Source organism: Mesoplodon mirus, assembly GCF_964341445.2.
Source record: "Mesoplodon mirus genome assembly, chromosome: 12".
Taxonomy (NCBI): Eukaryota; Metazoa; Chordata; class Mammalia; order Artiodactyla; family Ziphiidae; genus Mesoplodon; species Mesoplodon mirus.
In genome coordinates, this window is record NC_138988.1 from 97,865,608 (window position 1) to 97,886,715 (window position 21,108).

General features: G+C 42.6%; 1 protein-coding gene across 2 annotated transcripts in view; it reads left to right on the plus strand.

The window, feature by feature from the left end:
• ADTRP (androgen dependent TFPI regulating protein) overlaps window positions 1-12,239 on the plus strand; it is a gene marked incomplete at its 3' end in the record, with an annotated part of 65,264 nt that extends 53,025 nt beyond the window's left edge. For both annotated transcript variants that reach the window (XM_082638282.1, XM_082638283.1), the window contains one exon: window positions 11,566-12,239. In XM_082638282.1, coding sequence (XP_082494408.1) covers window positions 11,566-11,600 — 35 coding nt within the window. The remainder of the gene's footprint in view (window positions 1-11,565) is intronic.
• Between the last annotated feature and the right edge of the window lie 8,869 nt (window positions 12,240-21,108).

Below are 21,108 nucleotides of genomic sequence, written 5' to 3' on the forward strand. Positions count from 1 at the left end.
CTCTGCTTCTGAAATTTCTGAGCCACAGTGTGGCCTGGTTGGGAGTCACCAGCCAACTAACCAAGTGATCAAGAAGTATCAGTCAAGACCCAGGTAATAAGCAAGTATCTCTCTAGCAGTAATGCTCGATCTTGACTGCACATTACAAAATCACTAGGGGAACTTTAAGAATACTAACTCCCAGGTCCACCCCAGACCAATTAAATCTATCTATGGAGATGGGGACTCAGCACTGGTATTTTTAAAAGCTTCCCAGTTATTTTAATTTGCAGCCAGGGTCAAGAACCACTGTCACAGAACAGCACTTCTCAAACTTGTATGTGCCCGCAAATCTTGTTAAAATGCAGATTCTCATTCAGTAGATCTGGAGGACAGCTTGGGATTCTGCCCTTCCAACATGTGCCCCAGACAGACAGACACTGCTGGTCTGAGAGCAAGGCCCTTATGTGCCACAGGACCCTGAACTCCTTTCAGTTTAAATAGTTATGTCTACAAGCATCCTTGTCTGATGTGGTGTTCTCCCAAGTCAGCTGCTTGGCTGAGAAGGGTGTTGGAAATGATGGTCACATCTACCCACTTTCTACCTCCTTGTGTGTCATGTCAGTGGGTGAAAATGAAGAAGAGGTTGAGAAGGGCAATAATAAGGAGTGACACCAGGAATCAAATGTAAACTTGGAAAGTGTGTGACATTCTCCAGGGGTATACGGATGCAGAGAGCTGACCCTGTGCGCCAGGGAGACAACTGTTGTCAAGCCCTCAGGAAGGTCCTGCTGGCCTTCAATAAGCTCTCAAGAGGTTCCAGAGGGCCACCCTGCTTGACTTGTCACCATCTCATTTCCTGACCTGTGCTAGCTTTTCCGTGTCATGGAACAGAAGGGTGGACAAGCACTGAGTCAATTACTGGGACCAGATACCCACCAGGAAAGAGTCAATTTCTACTTTTCAGGCAGAGCTAGGTAAAACACTGATTTCAAACAATGATGGAAGCCGGCAGGGGGAAGCAGTCTTTGGTAGATCACTGAAAACTTGGCTCACCATGTCTGAGCATCTAGGGATACTCCAGACAGACTATTTCCACTCTGAATGGGGGAAAGGGGCTGTCAGGGGGTCCCAGTATAGGCCTCCTTCTCTGCCACTTAACTACTTAATTTTCTCTTTTTTTCCTTCTTGATAAGACATAAGGATGCCAACACCAGGACACAAGTCCATCAGGAAGAGAAACCCAATCTACAAGATCTACCAGGCACTGAAAGGGACTAAGTGCCTCCAGGACAAAATGGAGGGCCTCTTATATGTAGGTGTAGCTGGAGGGGCAGTCAGCTTACCTGTGGTCCATGGCCCCTCTCCTTACATTCACTGAGGGATATATGCCAGGGGTATCCTTTGTCAGGGCCCAAGACCACAGATCCTTTTCACCCAGGATGGTTTATAAGCTGAAAATTCCAATCTGGCCAAGTGACCATGTGACAGTGCCTTGGACAGAATGATATTAAAACCTTCCTTTAGGGCTTCCCTGGCGGCGCAGTTGTTGAGAGTCCGCCTGCCGATTCAGGGGACGCAGGTTCGTGCCCCGGTCCGGGAAAATCCCACATGCGGCGGAGCGGCTGGGCCTGTGAGCCATGGCCACTGAGCCTGCGCATCCGGAGCCTGTGCCCCGCAATGGGAGAGGCCACAACAGTGAGAGGTCCGTGTACCGCAAAAAAAAAAAACAAAAAAAACAACAACAACAAAAAAAAAACAAAAAACTTCCTTTAATACTATTTCCTACAGATCAGATCTATTTAAAGGAGATTTTATTGTTGAAAGCTGCTCAGAGGGCATCTAGTTTACCTCCTTAGTTTTACCCATGAAGAAATTTATTATAAGGTCTGTCTATCTTGCATGTTGTCCCTAATAATTTCATAAAAAAAAATCTTATCGTGAGTTGACTCCACATGTATTTATAAGGCATGGCCTCACTGGGCACCATTTAGTCCATTAGAAAAATACATCTCCTTTTTGCATTCTTGCCCTAACTTCATCTCCCTAAGCTCCAAAAGAGTCCACGAGGGATTATCACTTCTCCCTCTTCCTCAGCCTCTTTCCCCACTAGGGTTTCTCCAGCCAGCTCTCAACTCCAGCTCCTCCTACTACTTCTGCACTGTGACGCGTACTCATGTTCTTGTACTCAACTACATGCAAATCTTGTACTCACTTGTACTCACTATGTTCAAATCTCATTCTTCTAACACCTCATGTCCCCCCCCACAATCTGCCTTCTCACCCTTTTCCAAGCCAAGCCTCTAAAACCAGGCAAATGTTCTTCAAATTTTCAGTTCGAAGTCTAGCAGTAGCTTTTGTGATGGTAGATACATAGGTGTAAATCTTTTTTTTTAATAGTATGCTTTTACTTATCCTGTGTTCCAACTATTGGAATAATAAGGTATATGATTACATATGTATCCATAGTGATGTTGACTACAGGAATGGTTTCCCTTACCACGCCAGCAGAAAATGTTTGAATCTTTCATGAGACGAACATGAAATGTTTGGCCTAAAATACCTCTACTCCTTGGTACTAACATAGGGTAAAGAAAGGACTAAAATAATCCAGGGTGGGAGGAGATCAAAATGGCATAGTAGGACGACACTGGGCTCACCTTCCCTCATGAACACATCAAAACTACAACTGCGTATAGAGCTTCTCTCGCTGAAATTGACCTGGGGACTAGCAGAACAGCTATTCTACAACCAAGGCTGTGAAGAAAGATCCACACGGAGTTGAGTAGGAAGGGAGAAGAAGCGATCTGGTCAGCACCCGCACCACTGGTGGGGGACACAGAGGAGGAGGGGGCTATCACAAGCTAAGGGATCCTCCCTGGGGAACGAGGGGTGCGAGCCATGTATTAGGCACCTCAGCCCTTGGGTCTGACATGGGGAAGACGAGCCCCCTTGGCTGGCTTGAAAACCAGTGGGATTTACTAATAAGGGCTGTAAGAAACTGAGACTCCACTCTTGAAGAGCACACGTACAGATCTGCTTACTCCCGATGATAGCAAAGAGGCAGCTGACTGAAAAATGCCTAGGGACCGTCCCAGTGTGCCCCCAGCCTGCACCAGGCCCCTGCTGCAGCCCCTCTTGCTCCAGCACTGCTCTCCGCTAAGGCAGAGGCTGTCACTGCCCATGAGAATGTGCACACTTGGAGGGAACAGAGCTGGCTTGGACCCTGACCCTGCCTCTGACCAGGGTAGAGGCAACCATTACCAGCTCACGAATATCTGCCCACACTCCGGATGGAGACTGCCAACGCTGGAACACAGATCTCTGTGCACACTTGGGGGAGGAGGGGTGGGGTCAGCTCAGTGGCATGGCACTAACCCCTCCAGCCCTGACCCAGCCTCTAACTGAGGGCACACACTGGGGAAAAAGTAAAACCAGCACAGGAGTGCGGCCCCAAGACCTTAGGCCCTGACCTTGTCCCAAACCAAGATGGAGACTGCCATCATACCCAAGAGAAACCCAGCTCCCTCAGGGCTCCGGCTCCAGCCACTCTGCCCTCACCCCCACCCCCAACAGAGCAGTGACAGTCATCAAGCACAGCAGCAGCCCTGGCTTGTACCCGGCTCTGGCTCTAGCCCCCTCCAACTCCAGGCCTACCTCCCACCAAGGTAGTGGCTACCAGCACACCCTGGGGGAAGATGCAGATCATGCTCACCTCAAATCCAGCTCTCCCACCAAAACCACTGGGCTCACGCAGACTGCACAGGAATGGTCCCACACGAGGACATGACATCAAGACTAGGACAGGCAACTGTTTCACCTGATTTCACACAGACGAAGAAAGTTAAACAAAATGGGAAGACGAAACAAGAAAAAAATACCTGAAAAAATGCTAATGAAACAGAGATAAATGATCTGCCTGACAAAGAGTACAAAGGGGGCTTCCCTGGTGGCGCAGTGGTTGAGAATCTGCCTGCTAATGCAGGGGACACGGGTTCGAGCCCTGGTCTGGGAGGATCCCACATGCCACAGAGCAACTAGGCCCATGAGCCACAACTACTGAGCCTGCGCATCTGGAGCCTGTGCTCCGCAACAAAAGTGGTCACAATAGTGAGAGGCCCGCGCACTGTGATGAAGAGTGGCCCCCACTTGCCACAACTAGAGAAAGCCCTCGCACAGAAACGAAGACCCAACACAGCAAAAATAAATTAATTAATTAATAAACTCCTACCCCCAACATCTTAAAAAAAAAGAGTACAAAGAAATAGTAATGAAAATATTAACTGAACTGGGGAAAAGAATAGATGAACACGATGAGAATTTAACAGAAAACTAGAAAATACAGGAAAGAATCAGTCAGAGTTGAAGAATACAATAACTGAAATTAAAAATACACTAGATGGCATGAACAGGAGATGAGGTGATATAGAACAATGCATAAGCAATCTGAAAGACAGAATAATGGAAGTCACCAATCAGAACAGCAAAAAGGAAAACAAATTTTAAAATATGAGAATGGCCTAAGGGACCTCTGGGACAACATCAGTCGCACTAACATTTGACTCCCAAAAGGAGAAGAGAGAGAAAAAAGGGTAGAAAATGTATTTGATAAAACTGTGACTCAAAACTTCCCAAACCTGAAGAAGGAAACAGATACCCAGGTACAAGAAGCACAGAGAGTTCCAAACAAGTTGAACTCAAAGAGACCCACACCAAGACATAATCATAATTAAAATGGCAAAAGTTAAAGATAAAAAGAGAATTCTAAAGGCGGCAAGAGAAAAACAAAGAGTCACATACAAGGGAACCCCCATAAGGCTATCAACTGATTTTGCAGCAGAAACTTTGCAGGCTAGAAGGGAGTGGCATGATATAGATAAAGTGCTGAAAGGAAAAAATTTACAACCTGGGATACTCCTCCCAGCAAGGTTATCATTCAGAACTGAAGGAGAGATAAAGAGTTTCTCAGACAAGCAAAAACTAACATTCATCAATACTAAACCAATCTTACAGGAAGTGTTAATGAGTCTTTAAATGAAAATGAAAAGGCTATATCAAGAGATAAATTATAGGAAGGGGAAAATCCCACTAGTAAAGACAAATATCCTATAGTAAAGCCTAGACAAAAATCCTACTAGTAAAGACTGTGGATCAACCACTGAAATAAGCTCATATGAAGGTTAAAAGACAAAAATGTAAAATCAACTGTAACTACAATAAACAAGTAAGGGACAGATATGAAGATGTAAAATATTACATCAAAAATACAAAACATGGTGGGGGGGAAATGTAGACCTTTTAGAATGTGTTTGAACTTAAAGGACTACCAGTTAAAAATAAATATAGTTATAGAGCCATATATATGAACTGCACGATAACCACAAGTCAAACAACTGCAATATATATACAAAAACTAGAAAGCAACATAAACGTAACATTAAAGAAAATCATCAAATCACAAGGGAAGAGACCATAAGAAGAAGAGAGATAGAGAAGAACTACAAAAACAATCAGAAAACAAATAACAAAATGACATTAAGTACATACCTATTAACAATCACTTTAAATAAAAATGCACTAAATGCTCCAATCAAAAGACATAGGGTGGCTGACTGAATAAAAAAACATGCTGCCTACAGGAGACTCCCTTCAGAGCTAAGGACACACAGACTGTAAGTTAGGGGATGGAAAAAGATATTGCATGCAAATGGAAATGAATAGAAAGCTGGGGTAGCAATGCTCATATCAGACAAAGTAGACTTTAAAACAAAGTCTGTAATAAAAGACAAAGAAGAGCATTACATAATGATAAAGGGATCAATACAAGAAGAAGCTATAATGTTCATAAACATATATGCATCTAGTATAGGAGTACCTAAATTTATAAAGCAAACATTAACAGACATAAAAAGAGAAATTGACAATAATACAATAATAGGGGACTTCAACACCCCACATACATCAATGGACAGATCATCCAGAAAGCAAATCAATGAGGAAACAGTAGACTTAAGTGACACACTAGAGTAGTTGGACTTAAAACTACAGGACATTCCATCCAAAAAAGCAGAATACACATTCCTTTTAAGTGCACATAGAGTATACTCCAGGATAGATCACATTCCAGGTCACAAAACAAGTCTCAAAAAAATTTAAGAGGATAGAAATTGTATCAAGCATCCTTTCTGACCACAGCAGTATGAAACTAGAAACCAATTATAGGAAGAACTTAGAAAAACACAAACACATGGAGGCTAAACAACATGCTGCTGAAAAACCAAGGGGTCAACAAAAAAATTGAAGAGGAAATCAGAAGATGCCTCGAGACAAATGAAAATAAAAACACAACTTTCCAAAATCTATGGGACACAGCAAAAGCAGTCCTAAGAGGAAAGTTAACAGTGATACAGGCATACCTCAAGAAAGAAACAAACAAAAAACTCAAACAACCTAATCTACCATCTGAAGGGATCAGACAAAGAACAAAAAGCCCAAAATCAGCAGAAGGAAGGAAATAATAAAGATCAGAGAGAAAATAAAATAGAGATTAAAAAATAGAAAAGATCGATAAAAGCAAAAGATGGTTTTTTGAAAAGACAAACAAAATTTATAAGCTTTTAGCTAGGCTCATCAAATAAAAAAGAAAGGGCCCAAATAAAATAAGAAACGAAAGAGGAGAAATAACAAACTATATCACAGAGATACAAAAAACCAGAAGAAATCACTACAAGCAGTTGTATGCCAACAAACTGGACAATGTAGAAGAAATGGATAAATTCCTAGAAACATACAACCTTCCAAGACAAAATCAGGAGGAAATAGATCATCTGAACAGAATACTGAATACTCCCAAAACAAACAAAAGTCCAGGACTGGACAACTTCACAGGGGAATTCTACCAAACATATAAACAAGAGTTAATACCTATCCTTCTCAAACTATTCCAGAAAATTGAAGAGGAGGGAACATTCCCAAATTCATTCTATGAGGCCACCATTACTCTGATACCAAAACTAGACAAAGACACTACACAAAAAGAAAATTACAGGCCAATATTCCTGATAAATATAGACACAAAAACTCTCAACAAAATATTAGCAAACTGAATTCAATAACATATACAAAGGATCATACACCATAATCAAGTGGGATTTATTCCAGGGACACAAGAATGATTCAATATCTGCAAATCAATCAATGTGATATACCACATTAACAAAATGAAGGATAAAAATCACATGATAACCTCAATAGATGCAAAAAAAGCATCTGACAAAATTCAATACTCATTCACAATGAAAACTCTCAAAGTTGGTACAGAGGGAACATATCTCAACATAATAAAGGCCCACAGCTAACATCATATACAACAGTGAAAAGCAAAGTTTTTCCTCTACAATCAGGATCAAGACAAGGATGCCCACTCTCACCATTTCTATTTAACATAGTATTGGAAGTCCTAGCCACAGCACTCAGACAAGAAAAAGAATTAAAAGGCATTCAAATTGGAATGGAAGAAGTCAAACTGTTACTATTTGCAGATGACATGATACTATATATAGAAAACACTACAGTCTCCACCAAAAAAACCTATTAGAACAAATAAATGAATTCACTAAAGTTTCAGGATACAAGATTAATACCGAAATCTGTTGCTTTTCTATACACTAATAATGAACTATCGGACAGAGAAAGTAAGAAATCATCCCATTTACAATCACATCAAAAACAATAAAATATCTAGGAATAAACTCACCCAGTGAAGTGAAAGACCTATACCCTAAAAACATAAGGCACTGATAAAAGAAACTGAAGATGATACTATTAAATGGAAAGATTCTGTGTTCATGGATTAATATTGTTAAAATGTCCATACTGCCCAAAGCAATCTACAGATTCAATACAATCCCTATCGAAACACTCACATGACATTTTCACAGAACTAGAACAAAAATTCCCAAAATTTGTATGGAAGAACAAAAGTCCCTGAAGAGCCAAAGTATTCGCTGAGAAAAAAGAACAAATCTGGAAGCATCATGTTCCCAGACTTCAGACTATACTACAAAGCTCAGTCATCACAACAGTATGATACTGGCACAAAAACAGACACACAGATCAATGGAACAGAATAAAGAGCCTAGAAATAAGCCCATGCACATATGGCCAATTAATCTACAACAAAGGAGGCAAAAATATAAAGCGGTAAAAAGACAGTCTCTTCAGTAAGTGGTGGTGGGAAAACTAGACAGGTATATGTGAAAGAATGAAATTAGAACATTTTCTCACACCATACAGAAAAATAAATTCAAAATGGATTAAAGACCTAAATGTAAGACCGGAAACCATAAAATTCCTAGAAGAAAACACAGGCAGTACATTCCCTGACATAAATCTTAGCAATATTTTTTTTGGATCTGTCTCCTTAGGCAAGAGAAACAAAAGCAAAAATAAATAAATAAGACTACATCAAATTAAACTTGAAAGCTTTTGCACAGTGAAGGAAACCAACAACAACTTGAAAAGACAACCTACTGAATGAGAGAAGATATTTGCAAATAATATGTCTGATAACAGGTTGATATCCAAAATATTAAACCGCTCATATGACTCAATATCAAGAAAACAAACAATCCAATTAAAATGTGGGCAGAAGACTTGAATAGACTTTTTTCCAAAGAAGTCATACAGATGGCCAACCAGCACATGAAAAGATGCTCAGCATCACTAATCATCAGGGAAATGCTAATCAAAACCATAGTGAGATATCACCTCACGCCTGTTAGAACAGCTATTATTGTCAAAAAGACAAATAATAATAAATGCTGGCAAGGATGGAGAGAAAAGGCAACCCTAGTACACACTGGTGGGAATGTAAATTGGTTCCTCAAAAATTAAAAATAGAACTACCATATGACCCAGCAATTCCACTCCTAGGTATACATCCAAAGAAAAGGAAAACACTAATTTGAAAAGATATATGCACCCCAAAATTTATAGAAACACTATTTACAATAGCCAAGATATGGAAGCAACCTAAGTGTCCATCATCAGATGAATGGATAAAGAAGACAACATATGACTATTACTCAGCCAGAGAAAATAATGAAATTTTGTCATTTACAGCAACATGGATGGACCTGGAGGGTATTACACTTAGTGAAGTAAGTCAGACAAAGAAAGACAAATATTGTATATTTTTACTTATATGTGGAATCTGAAAAATAAAATGAATGAATATAATAAAACAGAAAAAGACTCATAGATACACAAAACAAACTAGTGGTTACCAGTGGGGAAAGGGGTGGGGGAGGAGAAAGATAGGGGAAGGAGATCAAGAGGTACAAACTACTATGTATAAAATAAATAAGATACAAGGATGTAGTGTACAGCACAGGAAATATAACCAATATTTCATAGTAATTTTGAATGAAGTATAATCTATAAAAATATCAAATCACTATGTTGCATACCTAAAACTAATATAACATTGTAAATCAAATATACTTCAGTAAAACAAAAACTAAAACAAACGAAACCAGGGTGGACCTAACCCCCTAACCACCAACTAGGAGGTGTTCCACTGGGAAAGACTCCCTTCAATGAGGAGAAGAGTGATAACAGGAACATTATTTCTCAACCAGTTTGAAATCCATTTTGTGAACTCTGGGTAAGATAATACGCTCTATTACGAAGTCAACACTTCCCTTATCTCCAGCCATGCACTGTGGAAACACGGTCAGATATAAATTCTGAAGACTCAAAGAAGTCTAGAGACTGCTCAGCCTCATAGGAATTTAGGACTAAGGAACCATCCCCACCTGCTAGAAACAAAAAGAAAAATGTGATTTCTGTGATAGTCACACTGTGTAAGTCTCTACAGAATGAAATGACTGTTAGAGCTCCACACAGAGACACATCTGGGGATGGTGCCTTCTCTAGCACACGGGGGTGCATGTGGGACTTTCTTGGCACTCTATCTAGCTTCATGGTGTTGGACAGGGGAGACCCAGATTCACTGGAAGAAGCCATCTGCTCTCCTCCTCCAGGGGAACTTCCCACCACCACTTCTGCTCCCGCTTCTGCTGTTTCTAAGCCATCATGTTCTGGTGTGTTTCTTAACTGGAGAAGGAATCTCTAATCCTTGGAACCCTGGGTTGAAGAAGTGAGGTTCTGATTACAGTTAGATTCGAAGTGTTGAGGGTTGGTAACAACATGGATAAACAAAGTTTTAGGTGCCCTCAGAGTGACCACAGAGGGAACAACTTTGAGAAGTTTATACTGACCAAGCTCTTGAACACAGGAGAATTAATGTGTTATTTATCTGAAAACGGATTCATTAAAGGCCCTAAGTGTATACTTCAGAAAAGAGAAGATACTGTGTTTGTCCTTATAGACCTAACGTAGAGAAGACCTAACTGGGGAAAAATGAAAAACAAGTGGAAGCATAAATGAAAAGAACACGAAGCATGTAAAGCTGGATAAATCAGCTAGGCTTCACTGGAGTGACTGGATATAGTATGGATTGATGAGGAGTAGAAGAAAGGAGAAGACTGTGCCTAAAAATGTTGAGAGACATGAATTCAAGTGTGGCCACGAGGACTGTGTGATTAGGAGCTGTCTGCCCTAGAAAATCAGTGTGATGAGGGGGCCACAGGAGGACTTCAAGTCATCAGTCACTAAAGCCTCTGAGAAAGGGAGTTCCAGCAAATAAAATGATAAGATATTTAAAATTTACTATTAAAGATATAACTGATGGAGGGGGCAGGGTCTGAAGCATAAAGCATGGCATTGGGAGCTGAGATTGCTATGGTAATACCGAGCCAGAAGTAATAGGGCTGTAACTTCCAGAATGGATAAGAAGAGGCTGAGCTGAAAAAAGACTGCATTTGGCAACAGACAGGAAGGACACTGAGTTAATGAAGTTTTCAAAGTTTCAAAGTTTATGTAAAGATTTGTGATCATTAACTGTGGAGGTACCCGTCGTTGGCCAAATGGAAGTCACTCTAGAAATCTAATGTTACAATTAGATTGGTAATTAGTAATTCCTAATTAGTAATAAGCTTATTACATATTACAATTAGTAATAAACTTACTAAAAACTAAATCAATATGCCAGTACTTTTCTACCCAGGTCAATAAACTGATTTGGTGAGAGGTCACAGAATGGCCCCTAGTTAGGTGAATATCCATTCTTCTCTTTCCTCTCTCATTTGATGCGGTTTCTTCATCTCCATCAGCAAAGTCTCAAAGTTTGTTGATGAACTGTGTGCAGCCTACAAACACATGGCCAAAAGCAACAGCCATCAGTGGTTCACAGGACATATTCAGAGCCACGCGATATGAACTGCACCGCTGGTCAGCTGGGTGGCTGTGAGCCAGGTACCAAGTAGGACAGCAAGATGTCCCTTCTTGCCCTTGCGGCAGTGCTGGTTGTTTTCCAGAACTCTTTAAAATACATCAGCTTGCCTTCGGAAAAGCTTCCTCAACTTTCCACTGTCCCAAGTCAGGGTGAATGTCCACCCACAGAAGAATACCCATTAGGGAAACCCTGAAGGCTAAGGTCTCTTTCTGTTCTTGTTTGTGCAGGTGACACGATGCAGCCAAGGAAGAAGAGGAAGTGATTAGACACCATTTTCCAAGAACTAAGGAAGAAGAAAACAGGAGAGTTTTTTTCATCTTTTTTTCTTCCTGGTGCAGGGAGGTGGTGGAGCAACATAGGAAGGTAAAAAGGACAGGGAATGATATTTAAATTTCATAAGAGAGTTATGACGGCAGCTGAATTTGAGGACTCTTGTCTTTTTAAAACTTTTACTGGACACACCCAAAACAATTCCTGCTGTTACAGAATTTGTTACATCTGTCTGACCTCTGTGGAGGATGGTCTGTGGTCAACATCTGGCCAAAAGCCAAAGAAACTCATGTAAATGTGGTGTTAGAGAATGTTTAGAGAGAGAAAGGAACTTAGGATCACCCAAACTATTCACTTTACAGAGGAGGATGCTGAGGACCTAGATGAGAAGTTACCTGCATGAGGCCAAAGAATTAGCCTCAGAACCAAAATAAAAGCTTTTGTCTCCCATATCTTCTAACTCCCAGTCCTGGGCCATTTTTGAATAATCCCAATTTTCCTAAAAAGAGGCACTTTCATAAGCTAGTTATTTTCATGGATTCCTCATCTATTTTTTTCTCAGTCTAAATGGAAATGTAGGGAGATGGCTGCTTCTGAAGTTGTCTGTCTACCTAGTATAATAGAAAATTAACTGGGGTAATGAGAAAATAAGTTATAAAAAATATTGGTAGGGCCTCCCTGGTGGCGCAGTGGTTGAGAGTCCGCCTGCCGATGCAGGGGATACAGGTTCGTGCCCCGGTCTGGGAGGATCCCATATGCCGCGGAGCGGCTGGGCCCGTGAGCCATGGCTGCTGAGCCTGTGCGTCCGGAGCCTGTGCTCCGCAACGGGAGAGGCCACAACAGTGAGAGGCCCGCGTACAGCAAAAAAAAAAAAAAAAAAAAAAAAAAAAATATTGGTAAATCTGTCCCTCTTGTGAGCAAGCATTTGGGGCAGGTAAACATTGAACACAGTGATATTGTCAAAACCTCTTCCATTGGTATATTGATTAATTTGTCAAATAAATGTACATTTTACTTGGGGAATAATCTGGATGGGAAGTGATATGATTATGATGACTGCTGAGACAGCTTTAAGTACAAAGCACTTTGCTGCGATAGTTTACGGTTTAACAAAGCTGACCGTCAGATGATTAAGAAGCACGTTCATGAACCCTGCTTTAATTTTCCTAGAGGATTTTTCTGGGTCTTTATTTACAGACACATTTTGTAAAGAACACAAATGACTAGTGGTAGGTAAACATGTTCAAGTCCATCGATGGGTCAACAGGCCCATGTGGGTTGGGTGTGGGCACCAGAGTAAATTGTACTTGGGCTTCCCAACCTAACATTATAGAGGAGAAATCTGGTTGAAATGGACACCAAGGGCAGTCTGATAGGCTTAGAGAAGAGAGCAGACTATCCCAACAGGGCAGGTAGTCCATGGGAAGACTAGGACAGGCACCAAGAAAACTGCTTGAAACCTACTCCTCTACAGTTATACAAATATGAGCCTCAAGTCTTTTTGGATTAAGCTGGGAACACCACCTCTTTTCCCACACCTGCTGCTTCTTGACTGCTCCTAGCACCTGTCTCAGCAGGAGCCCAGAAGCAGTTGTCACAGTGGAAATTCTCCAAATGTGAAGCCCGCAGGGGATCACCCAAATTTTCCACACCCCAAAGATGACTTGGCCGGTATACTAATCGGAGTCATAGTAAGCTCTTGGCTGCGATGAGCCTGCAGATTTCTATCTGTGGTTTCACTGTCCCCAGGACCAAATTAAATTGTGATTGCTGCATGACTGGCCACTGTGCAATACCTATTCCAACACCAGAAATACCTCAGAACCATTCCCCATTGAGCCTATACGTAAGCACACAGTGCTTCCTTGGTGCTGGTGTAGCTTAAGAAAGGAGAAGCAACAAAACACCTGTAATGAACACTGACTAAACATTCATTAAAAGGGAGACAGTATTAGCTGCCTACATAAGGTTGTGTTTGGCCCTTAGTGGTTAGAAAACAACAATACAAACCAAATGATGAGAAAACCATCAGTAATACTTGTACAGTGTCATGTAATTTAGAGCCACTCTCACCTCCATGACCTCGTTTTACCTTCACAGAAGTCTTAAAAGTAGAAAATATATTATGTCCTCATTTTACAAACGAGCAAACTGAGTTTCTGATGTTGGTGTGCTGTAAATATTTAAAATCCAACTCTCTGGAAAAAAGAAAACTTTAAGGCCCTGATGTATAGTTTGCCCATTGCCATGGTGTAAACACTCCAACATGACCTTTTTCAAGCTACCAACATGTCACTGAATGCAGAGCTGGGAAGAGAGACGCAGAACCACTGAATCCTTGTGAGCCTGTACAAACTCTCTCCAGCACACCACTGGGTTCAGAGAAAGGGAAAAAACCGATCCCAGGCCACACAGATGGTTGATTCCCAAGCCCACCTTCCTTCCTCTTTATTACAGAACAAAGCAGGAACTGAGCATCTGGAAGCCTTTATTTTAAAAAGCAAACATGTATGTACATCTGCAAGGTTACACAAAAGAAGGGGTTAGGGACCCCAACTTGGTGGAAACTCTCACTCATACAGGCAGGGGGAGGAGCTACACTACTGCTTCATGGACTGGTCCATACCTGTGCTTATAGTCTGTACTATCTCACATGGGACACCGATGTTGAGTTTGGGGAGAAGACTTACCTTGTTTGCCTAAACAATACAGTAGCCCCATGCTCCCTGCAAATGGGTCATACATTTCTCCAGCTATTTTTGGGCCCTCTGCACCTACTCGCTTGCAATACTTGTCATAACAGGAAGTCAGTTTCATATACCGTAATCCCCAAACACGCTGCGCCTGCACATGGGGAGTGTGAGGCAGGGTGAGGAAAGAGTGGGGAGGCTGGGCCTCCCAGAAGGCTACTGGATGAGCACTGAACCCATCCCAAGTCTGGGCATCCCCCCTGCGAGGGCACAAGTGTCAGCAACCAGAATCCATATCCAGATATTATTTTTCATTCTCATGCAGTTGGTGGTTCCTTTTTTTTTTTTTAATAAAGCATTTGAGTAGGCAGCAAAGCCAGTCAGAACTGTTTATTTATAGCTGTGGATTTTCAATGCTGTATAAATTAGAAATCATTGCTGAATGAGGCCCGCGCCCACTCACACACCCAGGGCCGCTATCTATGAGTCCTTTCACACAGTTTGACTGTACACAGTCTAAAATGGGAGAAAATGACATGCTCCAAGTCAAATGATGGAGTCACAGCTAAACTGAAAAGCAGAAAACCAGCAATTATTTTTCTTCAGCACAATATGGGGAGTACGACAGGTGCAATTATCCAATATTATTTAACAGCACTGGTTTGTGGTGTAGGGAGAAAATAAAGGTTTCTGTGTCTTGGAGAGAAAAAAAAATAAAAAGAGAGAGAGAGAGAGAGAAAGAATCAGCCTCTGGCTCCTGTTTCTGTGGATTAAGCTGTGTAATGTAAACTGAAACTGGCCTGGATTCCAAAAAGGGAAGGAAGAAACACCTGGCTCCCTTGCCCTGGCTCCCTGGAAGCTCACCACTTGCATCATCAGGGACTTTTGAGAAAGGCCCCTCTCCTTGGGGACCCTGAACATCCTTCTCAGAGGCAGTGGTTCCAGGTAAGACTGTGTGGAAGGCTGAGCTTCCTGAGCTCCTGTCCCTTAGAGGGAAACCATCTCCTGCGATGACTCCCCCTCCCTCAACTGAATTAAGATACAGTAAAAGAGAAGGCAGCCCACAAGAATAATTTTCATTCCCTTAATCAGACCTCCCCCCGCTTTTGTCCTTCAGCACATTCTTATTCCTACTCCCAAGCCTTTCCTTTATTGGTCATCCTACCTGGAAAGACCTCTCTTCTTCCAGCTACTATCAAATAAGTTGTCCTGCATGGCTTCTGGCCCTATCTGAGTGCCACTTCCCAGTTCTCCTAAGAAGTTTTCTCTTACTGGTCCAGGGCATTGGGCTCTTCCTCCTCTCAACTCCCATAACAGGCCACATCCACCCCCCACAGCCTTCTATTGCTCTCTTCACCTCTCCCTCTTGGCTTCTGTGTCCATAACAATGTGGAATGCTGAAAAGAACATAGGCATCAGAACCAGACCAGACCTGAATTTAAATCCTGACTCCACCACTCACTAATTATATAGAACCTGGGGAAAACAGTTTACTTTTCTCAGCCTTGGTTCCTTAAGGTCATAAGATAATCCCTACTGCGATTAAATAATATTATTTAAAGTGATGGATGCAAGTGCTTGGCATCCAAGATTCCCCATTCCACTCGCTTAACTGCAAACTCCTTGAGGCCAGGTAGTTGTCTGCATCCCCAATAAGGCCTAACTCCATACCATTAGGAAGCAATGAAAATACATACAGACTGACTTGAGAATTACTAACAACTTATTGATTTTACAGGCGTAATCACCAAATAGCTTCCTCCTTTCCCAGAAGCTGAGATTCCCAGCACGAGACTCACTGTTTCATTTAAGATACTCTCTCCATCTTAAATCCCAGGATCCTATTGACAATGATAATCAAATTATAGTTTCACGTGATCCAGCAGTGGAAAGCATACTGATAGAATGGGACACAGGACAAATAAATTTTGATAAAGAAAAAAAGATGAGGGACAGCCTGCAGAATAAAGATTGCATGCAGGTGACACTCCAGATTGGACTATTAGAATGACCCTGATTACCCCAAGGAGAGCCTATAGGCCACTAGGGTCCAAATCAGGGAGACTGATCTTTAAAATCTCGTTTAGATCTGAATTTATTTTCCTTTAGGTGCCTGCTAACCCCTTCCTCACAGATGATACCTGTTATTTGATTATTTAAAAGCAAGTTTTAATATGGGAGGAAGCATGCTTGGAAGAATAAAAATGGGGATATTGTGAGAAAAGGAACAGTATAGAAAGGGTCAGCTGCAGACTTGGAGGACAAACCTTACCGAGTTCACAGTGTTTTACCACGTGGCTGCCAAGAAATGGCTAGGTATGTGTGTCTTGACTCTCACCCCTCCCTAAGAGAGCTAATCTATGGTTAGAGTACCGCAATATAGAAGAGACAGTGATCTTAGCCACTGATGGGTCAGCAAAATTCTGCATCCCTTTGAAGGAGTGGAAAGAGGAGGTGCAGCTGTGACATGCCACACTTTATGATTCCAGTCTTGACTAACTAGCTGGCACTACAAGAATTTAAACCTGCTTTATGGCTGGGGAGAGAAGTTACTGTTGGGTTGTCACCATACCTAAGAAGGGAGGAGACAGCAAAGAGAAAAATAGACTCCATTGGTCCTGAAGAGCTTCTGATGCCTTCAGAAATACATTTTACATCATGGCTCAGTAGAAACATACACACACACACACACACACACACACACACACACACACACACACACACACACACACACACACTTTTAACACGTGTGATAGACCACTTTATTTTCTATCCTATTATTTTCTATCCTATTGTTTGAAAGATATTGTGGGACTTCTCTGGTGGCGCAGTGGTTAAGAATCTGCCTGCCAACGCAGGGGATATGGGTTCGAACCCTAGTCTGGGAAGATCCCAGATGCCGTGGAGCAACGAAGCCCCTGCGCCACAACTACTGAGCCTGCGCTCTAGAGCCTGCAAGCCGTACCTACTGAGCCCGTGCGCCACAACTACCGAAGCCCGTGCGCCTAGAGCCCACGCCCCGCAACAGAGAAGCCACCGCAACGGGAAGCCTGCGCACTGCAACGAAGAGTAGCCCCCGCTCACCGCAACTAGAGAAAGCCCGCATGCAGCAAGGAAGACTCAACGCATCCAAAAATAAATAAATAAAAATTAAAAAAAGAAAGATATTGTGACCATTAAATTGATTTTCTTTTTTTGGCTGCGTTGGGTCTTCCTTGCTGCATGCGGGCTTTCTCTAGTTGCGGTGAGCGGGGGCTACTCTTCGTTGCAGTGCGCAGGCTTCCCGTTGCGGTGGCTTCTCTGTTGCGGGGCGTGGGCTCTAGGCGCACGGGCTTCAGTAGTTGTGGCGCACGGGCTTAGCTGCTCCACGGCATGTGGGATCTTCCCGGACCAGGGCTCGAACCCGTGTCCCCTGCGCTGGCAGGTGGATTCTTAACCACTGCGCCACCAGGGAAGTCCTTTAAACTGATTTCTTAATACAACAATAGGGTTGCAACCAATAAGCTGATCAACGCTGCACTCCACCGTACTGTAGCATTCATTCACTCACTGAACAAGTAATGGTAAAGTGCCTACGATGTGTATGGCCCTGGCCATATGCACGTCATGGCCTGAGGACAGGAACATGGTGGCCATCACCCAGGCCACTTGCATTAGGGTTTGGGATTTGTATCCTTTCATCCTGCAGCACCTTTGGGAATGCAGAACCAAGGCTTGTTTTTCCAGCTCATTCTGTTAGCAGCTGCTCTGCCAGACTCAGCTCCTCTGAGATGCTGACAGGAAGAAGAGAAAAAACACTTCCACTACAAGAGCTTACAAAACCTTCCGCTGAGGCTTAAGTCTGGCCTGAGCCAATATATTTGGTTATACTTTTGGGATTTGTTTTCACTCAACACTTAATTTTATTAAGATTCAAATTATGAAGTTAGATGACGTAGAGTTAGGAAAACAAATGCTATACGACTTCTACTTTGCCAGGAATCTGGTACAGGGTTCTGAAAACTCTCAATCTAGGCACGTTTTATTCCATTTGAAAAATTTTCTAACTAAATTCTAAAATGCACTCGTGTTGACATTTTATGTACATGCATTGACTCAACTTTGCCAATTATTAAAGTCATGGGGTTAAATAAAATTCTTTTTACTGTAAAATAAATTGCATCGGCACTGCCTATATTTTCCTCTGCTAGACTTCCTGCCATCGTGACCTTTTAGTGCCCTTATATCACCCAACTCAGAGGAAGAGGCCAAGAGATCTGCAGCCAATTCAGTCAGTCTTCCCCGCCCAGCGAAGTGGATTTCTGGGTAAGCTTCACGTCAAGAGAAAGAAAAGACCTGTTGCAAAATATTCTTCCAACATACGGATGAACCTCTCCCGGGCCCACCTGGGAGCCACATTAGACCCTAGGCATGGAGTATTTGCAGGGGTTACTTGCGTGACTGTATCAACAATGATAAAGGGAGACTTTGCCGTACATTCCAGTGGGTTTAACAAAAATGTCATGTGCACATGAATCTCTGTTCTGTGGCTGCTTAGTGGGACAGAGATTGAAATCACAACTCCAGGAGCGGGTGTCCAAGGATGAGAGCCAGCAAAGTCTAAACTAGTTGAGTGTGCGTGTGTTTATGTGCGTCACAAGGGGTTGTGCTGGTGCAGCTGAGATCAAAGGGCAGGGAGCCCTTTTCCCCTGATTGGTGGGTGGACGAGCCCAGGGCAGGCGGCAATCTGACTTTTACTTATTGCCTTACTGCCTCTCACGTGGCCCCTGCTACGTGCAACACTTGTTATTTCACTCCATCTCTCAAGCACTCACCCTTGAAAGACCCTCCAAGTGCCAAAGGCCTTGGCTCCTAGCACAGATATCATCACACTAGGCTGTTTATCCAATATCTAAATAATCCTAATGAACAGTTAGCTAAAATTTTACCATTTCTAAATTTAATTATATTTACAATATAAATTCATTTATAGTTGCAATAACCCAGAAGTACTATATTACCACCTGAATTGGTTTCCTAGAGCTACCGTAACAAAGGACCACAAACCAGGTGGATTACAAACCCCAGAAGTTTATCCTCTCACAGTTCCAGAGGCTAATAGCCTGAAATGAGGGTGTCAGCAGCACCACGTGCCCTCTGAAAGCTCCAGGGAAGAATCCTCCCTTCTGGTGGCTTCTGATAATCCTTCACCTGTGACCACATCACTCCCCTGCTTCCATCTTCATATGGCATTCTACTTTGTATGTCTTTGTGTCTCTTACCTTAGAGGAAATCTGGAATCTGTGTCCAAATTCCCCTCTCCTTTCTCGTATAAAGACATGAGTTATTGGTTTTAGGGCCCATCCTAAATCTAGGATGATTCCATTTCGAGATCCTTCACTGATCACACCTGCAAAGACCCCATTTCCTAATAAGGTCACATTCTGAGGTTCCAAGTGGACATTAATACTGGGGGGATGCTATCCAACCCAACACATTATCCCTATTTTACAAATGAGAGAACTGAGGGTCAGAGGTCACTGGACATCAAATTTTGGCTTTTAATTCCTCTGTCTTGTCTGTCTTACGTCAAGCAGTCACCAGCAGTTTATACCATCTATTGAACGCCCACTACAGGATAGCCATTTACTTATTCATTATCTCTAGTCCCTCCTTATCTGAAAAGCAGACATTATTATTCCAATGTTAAGGATAAAGAAACAGGCTCAGTGAGGCTGATGAATGTGCCCAAGGAAGAATTACCCCAGAAAAATGGAGCCCAAGCCCAGTCTGGTCAGTTCAGATGCCCCCTTTTCTTTATACCATGTAACTTCTACCAAATCTTGCTTCTGTTTCCTTCATCATGTCTAGAAGATCAACCCTTCCTGCTGGCTCCTCAAGGTCAGAACGTTCAACATTTTCATTTTAAACCCTCTGATACAATGTGAGAAAGTGCAGGCCCCAAGAAAATCACATTATTGTGGAAAACTCCCTTTCCAGAGCCCTAGCAGCTCGAATGGCCATGGAAACGGGTTAAATGGACATTGAGGGAGCCTCACATAGGGGAGGTGGGGAAGGAAATGCAGCTGACCCTTGAACAATGCAGGGATTAGAGGCGTCGACTCCACACAGTGGAAAATCTGTATATCACTTATAGTCAGCACTCTGTATCCGAGGTTCCTCTGTATTCACTATTCCACATCCACAGATTCAGCTAACAGCAGATCATGTAGTACTGTAGTATTTACTACAGAAAAACATCCGTATAAGCGCGGACCCGTGCAGTTCAAATCTGTGTTATTCAGGGTCAACCGTAGAACAAAGCTGCTGGAGCTGTATATGGCAGAGCTATTCAGCCTTGCCTGTATATCTGGAGTCACCCGGGGAGCTTATAAAAGTACTTATGCCCAGATCCCTCCTTGAGAAATTCTGAATTGTTCTAGGCTATGGATTAGGCATTGGGAGTTTTAAAAACACTTCTAGGTCATTCCAATGTGCAGCCAAAGTTGGAAGCACTGATATATGGGAATTCTGATCGAATATTATTTGGAAATGGCAGCAGCTGAGGTCTGATTGAATATAAGAAGTTGCAGTTGCTTTAAACGTCGCCTGGGAGAGCCACCGCCTTCTACCCTACCTGCCTTCTGAAACCCCGCCATCCTAGCGCTCGGCAGACCTGGTGGCATAATTGACTGTCTGCTCGCTTCGCACGCAGTATCAGAGGTGACCCTGAGGCGGAGTGAGGGGCCAGGCTCTGAGGATGCTTCACAGTCCTCTCCGGAGCGTCCCGGTTGGGCTTTCTCACATCTATCCGTCGATCTCAGCGCAGCT